The sequence below is a fragment of the Eurosta solidaginis genome, chromosome X, assembly GCF_040869045.1.
Source record: "Eurosta solidaginis isolate ZX-2024a chromosome X, ASM4086904v1, whole genome shotgun sequence".
NCBI lineage: Eukaryota > Metazoa > Arthropoda > Insecta > Diptera > Tephritidae > Eurosta > Eurosta solidaginis.
This window is the reverse complement of record NC_090324.1, coordinates 9,365,924-9,378,471: the sequence shown is the minus strand read 5'-3', so window position 1 is coordinate 9,378,471 and position 12,548 is coordinate 9,365,924. Positions and strand designations below refer to the sequence as shown.

Genomic DNA, 12,548 nt, shown 5'->3' with positions numbered 1-12,548 from the left:
AAAATATAATACTACCTCAAGACGATTCATCAGTTCTCGCTGAGCAGAAACCAATAAAACAGCAATCACTTTTCGTAGCGAGCGAAGACGACGTTATTGACAAGCTGCTGAACAGAGTATCATCGTGGATTCGTCTTATTCGCGTTGTTGCCTATTGTCTACGCTTCGGATCTGTCAGAAAAGGTGAACACCTTGGATGGCTGAGTTCTCCTGAGCTACAACGCGGAGCCAATCTCGTCATTAAGCACGTTCAGCAGACGATATTTCATGCTGAATATCAATTATTACAACATAAAAAACCATTGACGCAAAAATCATCGTTGATACGGTACACACCGTTCATAGATCAGAACGGCCTATTACGCGTCGGTGGACGCATCAAACACGCAGACGTCAACTATAATACTAAGTATCCTATTTTGTTGCCTAAATGTTCTTTTGTTTCACTACTTTTAGTTCGCTACATCCATGAAACGTACCTCCATACCGGAGTAGAAGCTACTGTCACACATCTGCGCCAACGTTATTGGATACTTGGTGCCCGAAATCTGGTGAGGAAAGTAGTTTTCTCATGCAAGAGGTGCTTTATGCAGCGACGTACTACCAGCACTCAACTCATGGCAGATCTCCCCTCACCACGAGTGCAACCCAGCCGTTGTTTTCTTCATTGTGGACTCGACTATGCTGGACCCTTTCCTATTAAGATTTCGCGGGGACGAAACCCAAAGGTTGGAAAGGCGTGGTTTTCTATATTTGTTTGCTTTTCTACAAAGGCGCTACACATTGAATTAGTAAGCGACCTTACGGCCGACGCTTTCTTAGCTGCCTTTCGTCGGTTCATAGCCCGTAGAGGCAAACCTACAGATTTGTACTCTGACAATGGTACTACATTCCATGGTGCTAAACGAAAGATGAACGAATTACAACAGCTAATTATGTCTGAAGCATATTTAAAAGAAGTAGCGGAATCACTAGCCAACGAACAGGTGCATTGGCATTTCAATCCGCCGTCTGCTAGCGTACGCTCTATCAAACTGCATCTAAAACGTGTCATAGGCCACAGCATTTTAACATTTGAAGAGTATACTACAGTGCTGGCTCAGATTGAATCAATCCTCAACAGTAGGCCATTGAGTGCAATCTCTGATGACGACCTTGATCCGCTTACGCCCGCTCATTTCCTTGTTGGGGAACCGTATACGTGTGTAACAGAGCCTTCTCTTTTGAATATCAATCCTAATCGTTTGGATCATTGGCGTCATTTACAAGCTATGGTCCAAGGTTTTTGGAAACGATGGCATACAGAGTACCTTACGTCATTACAACAGCGTCAAAAATGGCAGACAGCCACCCCTAATTTAGAGAAAGGAGCACTTGTGGTCCTCAAGGAACCGAATCTGCCACCTTCGAAATGGGTTCTTGGCAGGATAACCGAAGTTACTAAAGGAGACGACGATCGAGTACGGGTTGTCACAGTAAATACCAGTAGCGGAGAGTACAAACGACCTATTACCAAGATAGCGCCACTCCCATCATCCTGAACAGTCGTTCAGGGGGGGCGGTATGTTCGCGACCGATATTCCCTTAGTATTATTCATTAAATTTATATCGTAATCTTTGATATGTAATAATCGATAATTGTTATCGCTGGTCAATAATATTTGTAATAACTAAACTTCTATTCTTTATGTCTTGATTTACCTACTTACAGTAATTCATATACGATATGTACATACATATTTGTGTAGGTATATACATACATACATATGTGCATATATTACTTATTTCTTCTTGTACTCATTTTTGATTATGAATTCTGTTAATAAATCAGTCAAGGTTAAACTCTAAACGGCATCGGTCAATTTGTAATTTGACATACACATGTGAATCACATATATTCCTACAACAATGATATATTATAGTTGGTTGTGTTTACATAAAAGCTGGTACAGGGAGGATTGGAAACGCGTCCTTTCCAACCACCCGATAAGAGTGGCTCGTTCTGCTGAGCTGCTAGCTTTTGGGTTGACCGGAATCAAATGCATTCCGACAGCATAAATAATAAAACTGTATAATCATACGTCTTGGAGTAGGGCAGGATTGAGAACACGTCCTTCCAACCTCCCAATGAGATGACTCCAAGACTCGCCCGTTGGGACCACCAGTTCCCGTGCTGATCGGAATCTCATGCATTCCGACACCCCAAACGCTAGAAATCCTATTATTATTAAAATGTATTTATAATTTGTAATAATCTAAGTTTTAGGCTTAAAACGCCGTAAAAATAAATAAATAATAACAATAATAATAATAATGGTGACACTCACGTCAGTCTGAAGGGTACGCGCGTATATAACAGCGGCGTAGGCGCGTTCACACGCGTATGTAAAAATGTAGTTCTTTGATTGACCTGGTCGCCCCTTGGACGAGCCAGCGATTGATCTTCAAGTTTGAAAACAATTCAAGTTCCGATCGATGCTCTAACCATTTTGTTGCGATGGAGTCAGGAATGTTGTCATCTCAGCCAATATTATTGTGCCAGATCTCCTGAAACCACATCTTTGATCTTATAATGGGGGGGAAAGCAATGTGCTAGCAGCAGATAAAAATGTCCTCTTTGTTAAAGTAGCAGATGTTTTTTTCATGTTGGTTGTGAACGTCAAGAAATCGTCTCAGTGTTCCAACCCAATCTTAAAGCGTCGACATCTTTACCATCGACTTAAAAGTGAAATATATGTAGGCTCTGGCGCATTCGAAGTGCTTTCGCTAATTGCCGAACAATTCGAAGCCCATTTACGGAGTTCGAACCCACTTCGTTTGAGTATATCGGATATTTTTCGTTGAAGGGGAAGAAACTCTTCCTCGGAAGCTGTACACCGGAGGTCGTCCATGTAAAAGCCTTTAAAGTTAAAAAGAGTAGCTTTTTCATCAACGTGTGATAAACTTTTTGCAGCGACTTCACGACGAGGTGGGATGCAGCTGACACACCGCAAGTAAAACGCAACATTCGATAGTCTTGTATAGGTGAGGATGGATCACCTTACAATCCGTTAATCGGCCGTCGGGTGCGCTTCTGTGCGTTGTTTCAAAAAACTGTTCACAATAACGTTCTTCGTCGCAATGCAAAACTGCCAAACAGCATCCTTCCGAAGACGGTTCGTTGAGCCATCGGCGTACCAGGGGGACCATTAAGAAATTTGGAGCAAAGGAGTTGATGATGCATGTATAGTGTTTATTATTTGTTATAAAATTATTAACTTTGTATTTTATACTATAAAATTTAAAATATTTTGTAATCGCATTAGTTTTGTAAATGAAAATTTTGGATATATCAAAATGAAAATTTTTGATTTAATAAATTTTGTACTTCAAACATCAAACAAATAATTTTTTTAAATATCAATTTGAATGTTGATATATTGGCGATCCTACAATTGAACCTATTTTGATTCTGAGGAAATAAACTTAATACGTCAGTGCTATGACAAAAATCCTCACCACTAACAGAACTCTAACAAGCAAATATTGCTTACTTACTTAATTGGCGCTTAACCGTCTAAACGGTAATGACCGTCCAACAAGGCACGCCAGTCGCTCCTTCGCTCCGCCAACCGGCGCCAATTGGTTACACCAAGGTAGTTTAAATCGTTATCCACCTGGTCCTTCCAACGGAGTGGGGGTCGCCCTCGATCTCTGCTTCCATATGCGGTTCCGATAGAAACACTTTCTTGGTCGGAGCATCATCTTTCATTCGCATAACATGGCCTAGCCAGCGCAGCCGCTGCGTTTTAATTCGTTGGACTATATTGATGTCTGCGTATAGCTCGTACAGCTCATCATTAAATCTTCTTCGGTACTCGCCATCGCCAACGCGTAGAGGTCCATAAATCTTTCGAAGAACTTTTCTTTCAAACACTGCCAAAGCTGCTTCATCTGCTGTTGTCATGGACCATGCTTCTGCCCCATATAGCAGGACGGGTACGATAAGTGACTTGTAGAGAATGATTTTCGTTCGCCGAGAGAGGACTTTACTTTTCAATTGCCTACCTGGTCCAAAGTAATATTTATTAGCAAGATTGGTTCTTCGCTGTATTTCAGTGCTGATGTTGTTGCTAGTGTTGATGCTGGTTTCAAAATAAACGAAGTCTTTTAATATTTCGAAATTATGGCTGCCAACAGTAGCGTGGTTGCCAAGGCGCGTATGCGCTGACTCTTTGCTGGATGACAGCAGGTATTTCGTTTTGTCCTCACTAGCCATCAAACCCATCTTTACCGCTTCTATTTCCAGTTTGGAGTAAGCAGAACTAACAGCGCGGGTATTTAGGCCGATGATATCAATGTCATCAGCGTATGCCAGTAATTGCACGCTTTTATAGTATATTGTTCCAGTGCGGCTAACTTCTGCAGCTAGTATAATTTTCTCCAGCATCAAATTAAAGAAATCGCACGATACAGGGTCACCTTCTCTGAAAACCTCGTTTAGTTTCGAACGGCTCGGAGAGGTCCTTCCCAATTCTGACTGAGCTGATGGTTTTGCTCAACGTCATTTTGCACAGCCGTATAAGTTTTGCAGGAAAACCAAATTCAGACATAGCGGCATATAGGCAGCTGTCGAAGGCGGCTTTAAAGTCAACGAAGAGGTGATGTGAGTCGATTCTTTTTTCACGGGTTTTTTCCAAGATTTGGCGCATTGTGAAAATCTGGTCGATGGTAGATTTACCAGGTCTGAAGCCGCACTGATAAGGTGCAATCAGCCGGTTCACGGGGGGCTTCAGTCTTTCGCACAATACACTTGAAAGGACCTTATATGCGATATTAAGAAGGCTGATTCCACGATAGTTGGTGCATTTTGCAGTATCCCCCTTCTTGTGGACTGGGAAAAGTACACTTAGATCCAACCGTCGGGCATGCACTTGTCCGCCCATATTTTGCTAAGAAGCTGCTGCATGCGCCTTACCAACTACTCGCCGCCGTACTTGAATAGGTCCGCAGGCAGTCCATCAGCGCCCACGGCCTTGTTGTTTTTCAATCTGGTTATTGCTATTCTAACTTCGTTATAATCGGGCGGGTGGACATGTATTCCATCACCATCGATTGCGGGATCGGGTTCTTCATCTCTGCGCGGTGAATTGCTGCCTTCATTAAGGAGAGCAGATAAGTGTTCCCTCCATAATCTAAGCACTCTCTGGACATCAGTTACAAGGTCGCAGTTTTCGTTCCTACAGGAGTTTGCCCGGTCTTAAAACCTTCCGTCTGTCGCCGTATTTTTTGGTAAAATTTTCGGGCGTTATTCCTGGTGGCTAGCAGCTCAAGCTCCTCGCACTCACGCCTTTCTGCTTCTGCTTTTTTCTTCCTGAAAAGGCGTCTCACTTCCCTTTTCAACTCACGATAGCCTTCACACACTCCTCTTGTCGCGCTCGCTTTTAACGTAGTCCTGTAGGCAGCGTCTTTTCTTTCGGTTGCAACGCGGCATTCTTCATCGTACCATTTGTTTTTTCGTGGCCGCCGGTAACCAATTTTATCTTCGGCGGCAGTACGAAGTGCTTTGGAGATATGCTACCACTGCTCCTGCATTCCTTCAGGATGAGTTGTGCTCTCAGAGAGCAGGTGTGAGAGTCGAGTTGCGAAATCATTGGCAGTCTGTTGTGATTGAAGCTTTTCGACGTCTAGCTTTCCTTGCAATTTTTGTTCCTTGGTTTTAGCCGCGTTGAGGCGGGTGCGTATTTTGGCTGCAATAAGATAATGGTCCGAGTCGATGTTAGGTTATCGGATCGTACGCACATCTAAAACACTGGAGGCATGCCGTCCGTCTATCACAACGTGATCGATCTTATTGCGTGTATTTCGATCAGGAGACAGCCATGTAGCTTGATGTATCTTTTTATGCATGAACCTCGTGCTGGATATGACCATGTTTCGAGCACCGGCAAAGTCAATCAGCCTCAGTCCATTAGGAGAAGCGTCATTGTGTAGGCTGAACTTTCCGACTGTAGGGCCAAAAACACTTTCTTTGCCCACCCTGGCGTTAAAGTCGCCAAGCACGACTTTTATATCATGACGGGGCAGCACTCGTATGTGCGTTCTAATTGTTCATAAAAAGTGTCTTTCACCTCATCGTCTTTCTTCTCTGTCGGCGCATGGGCGCAGGTAAATGATATATTAAAAAATTTTGCTTTTATTCGGATAGCGGCGAGACGCTCGTCCACAGGCGTGAACGCAAGCACTTGTTGACAAATTCTCTCTCCTACCTCGAATCCGACGCCGAAACTGCGCTCATTCGTATGGCCACTCCAATAGATGTCACAATTTTTGATCTTCTTTCTTCCTTGCTTCGTCCAACGCATTTCTTGGATGGCGGTAATGTCATATTTTGATTTGACGAGGCATCTTGCCATTCAGGGAGCGGCCGCTCCAGGTGCGTGGCCTCAATTCATTGTCCTTCAAACGTTTGCCATGGTCGTCATCAATAGAGAGTGTATTTATCCGAGGCTTGTTGTTATATTTCATTGGAGTATGGTTGAAAATATTACTTCCAGGTTTATATAGCGAGCCGCTTGCTCCAAGACAGACGCCCGCTTGCAGCCGCACCTAGAGGTGTACAGACGCTGCCGATGAGATCTCCCCCGGCTAGCCCTTAAACCGATTATGTCAGAGTGGCCTAGCCAGGTTGTCGCCTTCTCATATTAGCTCACCGCTAAACGGGTGTGTAGCGCCTACCCAGAAGATACTTGGCCGCAAGCGACCGGCAGTAGTGAGCTGCTTCAACCGCATGCAAAAGAATCGCTCTGGCCATTCCCAGGTGAATGGCGGTCAGAAGCTTTCCCCACTTTCGCGGACTTCTACACACGGCTCCACCCCCTAACAAGCAAATATGTGATTTGCAAATTATTATACTAAAAATAAGATAAAGCAGATTTAATATCTATAAGAATTATTTGATGCAAAACTCAACGAATTTGAATAAAACTGCCACTTAATTTTAATAAAAGAGACCAAGAAATTGTGTAAACGAAAATCGTGTTTATTAATAACAAAACTAAGAAGCTGAATGTAATTTAAAAGATCCGCTTACCCACTGACAAAATATTTTCACGTCCTATCTGATAACTAAATCAGCATATACTCTTGAAATTGAAGAGCTGAAAGAATATACAAAATCATAAATGTCATTGCAAAACCATAAATGCTATTGCAAAACACAAATACAATAACTAGAAGTTTAGGTATGTTGATTAATTTAAATTTTCTTCAAATAGATATTCTGTTGCCGGTGAAAAAATGTCAGACAATTCAAACTGCTAGAGTGACATTAAATCTGAACGCACATTAAATGGATTCGTTTAAAAATCTTTACAATGAACTATTTATTAATTTTAATAATTTTGTATTAAATTTAATTTTATATAAGTATAATTTTTATTTTAACCTTTAATTAAAATTTTTCAATTATAATTTAAATTAAAATGTTAAAATTTTAAACCTTTTAAATTTTTAAAATTTATTTTAAGATTATTTTTATATTTTAACAATTTTAATATACAATTTTTTTTGTTTTTATCGGCCTATTGATAAATGATTTAAGGTTCGATTCGAGCTCAAGGCCAGAACAATAATTTTTTTTCTAATGATAATTATTGTTACTTTTTAATTTTTCTATAATTGATAAATTGTATTTTGTTTTCGGAATAGTAAGTAGAAAATTTTTCAGACAACCTGCCATAGCTGCGCAGATAGATCCATTTCGAAGGGTGCTAAGCCAAGAGAACATGGGAATGTCAAACAAAGTAATTGACAATAAACAAATCCAGAATTATCAGTGATTTGCAACAGATGGCGCAACACTGAATAAATATAGTTGGTAAGAAGGAATAGAAATAGCAACTTATCAGTCAAACAAACCACCGCTGTATATATAAATGGTTAGCGCGGCGTGCCTAAAGCGTACTGATGATGAAGGCTTAGCACCCTTCGAAATGGATCTATCAGCGCAGCTATGGCAGGTTGGCTGAAAAATTTTCTACTTACTATTCCAAAACAAAATACAATTTTTCAATTATAGAAAAATTAAAAATAACAGTAATTATCATTAGAAAAAAATGATTGTTCTGGCCTTAAGCTCGAATCGAACCTTGAATCATTTATCAATACGCAGAAAAAAAAAACAAAAACAATTCTTACTAAACCATGAGCACTTGGGAATTCCAAACAAAGTTATTGACAATATACAAATCCAGCATTATCAGTGATTTGCAAAAGATGGCGCAACACTGAATAAATATAGTTGGTAAGAAGGAATAGAAGTAGCAATTTATCAGTCAAACAAATCACCGCTGTATAGCTGAATGGTTAGCGCAGCGTGCCTAAAGCGTACTGATAATGAAGGCTTAGCACCCTTCGAAATGGATCTATCTGCGCAGCTATGGCATGCTGTCTGAAAAATTTTCTACTTACTGTTCCAAAAACAAAATACAATTTTTCAAATTTAGAAAAATTAAAAAATAACAATAGTTATCATTAGAAAAAAATTATTGTTCTGGCCTTGAGCTCGAATCGAATCTTGAATCATTTATCAATAGGCCACTAAAAACAAAAACAATTGTTAATAAACCATGATCACTTGGGAATGTCAAACAAAGTAATTGACAATAAACAAATCCAGCATTATCAGTGATTTGCCACAGATGGCGCAACACTGAATAAATATAGCTGGTAAGAAGGAATAGAAGTAGCAATTTGTCAGTCAAACAAACCACCGCTGTATAGCTAAATGGTTAGCGCAGCATGCCTAAAGCGTACTGATGATGAAGGCTTAGCACCCCTCGAAATGGATCTATCTGCGCAGCTATGGCAGGTTGTCTGAAAAATTTTCTACTTACTATTCCAAAAACAAAATAAAATTGTTTGCGACGGGAATGTGGCACCCGGGTCGTGGGGCGCGGTCGCAAATAAAAAGAAAATAAAGGAGAATTAGTAATTAATAGATAACAATATTTTATTCACTGTATAAGATGCAGAAAAACTAATCGCTGTATTTACTAAAAAGGATTAATTTAAAGTAAAAAGTGCGGAATTCGACTGTTTAAATACAATTCAAAATTAGTGATTTCACGTGTTAAGAATTATCATGAAAATTAAGGAAAAATGATTGGTTTTGAATTACTCACCTGGGCACAGTGTTTCGTGTAGAACAAGCTAGCTGGACAAAATTATTTTATGAGATTTTCCGTTTCATATGCAGTCATTTATTACAACTACGTCATTTTTTTCAGCCATATGTTCTTTTTTTTATTTTTTTCCAAAATTTAGTTCATATGTATACATTTGCTTATTTCATATACAGTAACTCATGTGAATAAGTGACATAGATCCAAAAAAAATTTAAAGGAGTCAAGAATATTACTTTATTGTACTTAAATTGAATGGACTACAAATCTCAATACTCTAAAAAATTCTAAAAATTCGGAAAAAAATTAAAATTTTTTAATGAAAATTCGTCGAATTCTTCAAACATTTTTTAAATATAATTTAGTTTTTGTTATAGCCCAACAAACATTTAGGTTAGAAAACGATTAGAAGACGAATCGAATTCTAATGTATTTCTCTAAGGTAGAAGGTTAAAGGACGATTTGCGAAACTGTCGCGAATTATAGCATTCTCGACAAAAAGGGGACTTCGTTCTCCATATCGAGGAAATGGTTAGAATTCTAATCGAATTCTAACGTCAATTTCTAATGGGTTTCTAATGAGAATTTTGAAGTGATGCGCAGTTAAGTTCAATTATTTAAAATCAGCGAAATTTTCATTGTTTCTGTTTAGGCCACCAAGCTAAACCCAAGAATGAGCACTGCCAATAGTGACCCAGCCTAATGTAAACTATTTGTGTTTGCTTCTATCTACTTTCGCGCACTAATACCAACGACTATATATATGTCCGTGCAGGCGTATGTGTACGTGTTGGTGCGCGACTTTCCAATTTAACTTTCGTTCAATTACCCCTCAAAACCGCTTTTCGACGGAATTGAAGGGTGAACGCGTTTTACAAGAAAGAAACTCTTTCACTTCTTTTTTGGAAAGCTCCGCGATCACTGCAGCCATCAGCCCTGTTCTAGGTAAGATTTTCTTCTGTTTGCATAATTTAATATATATATATATATATATAATTAATTAAACTGGATTAGCTTTTGTATATATTGTGAGTTAGCTTTGAAAGTGCAAATAATTAAATTGTTAAATTCTCGAGTTTAATCCGCTGTGTGTTCTTTTCCTTTTTTTCTCTTTTACAACGAGCGCAAAAACCCCTTGGGAACTCACTTGAGCTATCGAAGCCCCAAAAGGTTTTTACATGGTCCTACTACGCCGGAATAATTACAGACACGATTGAATTACCAGCGACCGACTGGATAAACACAGCACACCTGAGCGTTTCAAAAGTAACCATCAATATAACCAAAAGCGTTTCAAAAGCTAGCAGTTAGCTGCAACACACAAAAGCGTTTCAAAAGTTAGCAGTTAGCACCACCTGAGCGTGTCAAAAGTAACCATCAATATAACCAAAAGCGTTTCAAAAGCTAGCAGTTAGCTGCACCACACAAAAGCGTTTCAAAAGTTAGCAGTTGGCACCACCTGAGCGTTTCAAAAGCGACAAGCACCAGCAAACAAAAACGAGCGGTCAAACAAAGTCACAAAAGTACGTGGTTTGAGTTCAATTTTTTTGTTTGTTTTTTGCACAAGTAGGGAATTTACTTATACTAACTTCCCGGCGTACCAATATCGCGATTTTATTAAATAAAAACCAGATAATTTTACGTATGTGTGGCAATTAAGTCACACAGATTTACTTAAAGTCTTTTGATTTAGTATTTTGTTTGCTGTAGCGCATATTTTCGAGTAATATTGCAGCCAGCTGCACAAATTCAACATAACCCCACTTTTTCACTGTAGTGTGGCAATTTCTTTGCAACAACACTTTAACGCACTTTATCACAAGTCACTGCCAATATTTTAGAAACACTAAACACTTAAGTGTAATAAATTGAACCAATTCTTTAGGTTCTGACGTAAACCAGCGTTACTACCATTAAATCAAAGTCACTTAACCATATTTTCTTGTATACACAACACTAACACTGCGGTGAGTTGGGTGACAAGAGTGTTCGCATAAAAGCACAATCAGCTGAGAAAAAAAAAAAAAAATTATTAAAGGCAATATACACAGAGGAAAATTTGCGTGTTTACCCCCTTGGCGGCAATCCATTATATTGGGAATATACCCACTAGCTACATCGTCCTATCTTAAGCTGAACGTGCCTTCGTGAACTACCCTAGTAACAAGTTAGATCCATTTTGCCCTTAATCTCAGTACTGATACCATGTCGAAAGCGATGGAAAGTTACATCAGGGTGGCTGATGAAGTCATAGAGTTTGAAGCTGACTTCAACTCCACACCCGACTCCGAGCATACCAAGTATACTCTGGCTATCCAGCAAGAAGAGTTAAAGGCAAAGTGGAAAAAAGCAAAAACAGCCCATGATGAGATATTAGCTGGGGACACTCTAGAGGGAAAAAATATATCAGCTGTTAAGATAAAACACGAAAGTGCTTATGCAGTCTACTTGCGTTGCATGTCAAACATATCAACGCGATAGGCCACATGCAACAAACCCGACCCTAAGCCCGAAGAACAGCACGAAAGGGATACAAATATGCGTCTACCTCCGTGTGACACTGATGTGTTCAAGGGAGATTACTTATCCTGGCCTACATTCAGAGACCTCTTTACGGCCATATATATTTTAAATAAGCGACTCACCCCGGTAGAGAGATTGTACCACTTGATACAAAAGACCCAGGGTGAGGCTAAACAGATAGTGCAAAAGTGCCCACTCACAAACGAAGGTTTCGGTATAGCGTGGCAAAATCTGGTAGACAGATACGAAAACAAACACATACTAGTGAACACTCAGCTGAAAACGTTGTTCAGCTTAGAGGCGGTTGAAAAGGAATGCGGCACTTCAATTAAAAAGCTGCAGCGAGACATCAACAACTGTATCGCATCCTTAAAGACACATCAAATCGACGTGTCCAATTGGGATGCGATTATAACTTATTTGTGCTCAACGAAATTACCAAAAAGCACACTAGCCTTATGGGAGCAAACGGTTCAAAATAAAACTGAAATATCCAAGTGGGAAGACATGGATAAATTCTTACAGAACCGTTTCCAGACACTGGAGACAGTCTCTGGCATAACTGAGGATAGCCTGGAAACCAAGAACCCGAAAACCCATAATGGTAGACAATCCACTGAAAACTCTCACAGAAAGCTAGGTGCTTTTAAGACGAGTGTAACCAAAGGTGCGTGCAAGATGTGTAAATCCACTGAGCACAAACTACAACATTGCCAACGGTTCCGCACATTGTCGGTTTCCGATAGAATCACCTTCATTAAAAACAAGAAAGGGTGTATTAACTGCCTATCCTCAGGACATACTGTGTCTAGGTGTTCAAGCTCCTACAATTGCGCCACCTGCAAGCAAAGACACAATACG

General features: G+C 39.7%; 1 protein-coding gene across 3 annotated transcripts in view; it reads left to right on the top strand.

The window, feature by feature from the left end:
- The window catches only part of Wnk (Wnk kinase), a 1,618,425-nt gene that overhangs the window by 1,283,793 nt on the left and 322,084 nt on the right, over positions 1-12,548 (top strand). Inside the window, exon 11 of one of the 3 annotated variants that reach the window (XM_067757831.1) lies at positions 7,257-7,346. The exons of the other annotated variants lie outside the window; for them this stretch is intronic. Within the exon in view, the coding sequence (XP_067613932.1) occupies positions 7,257-7,330 (74 nt within the window). The 3' untranslated portion in view covers positions 7,331-7,346. Of the gene's footprint in view, positions 1-7,256; positions 7,347-12,548 lie in introns of those variants that run through there. 3 annotated transcript variants of the gene reach the window in all.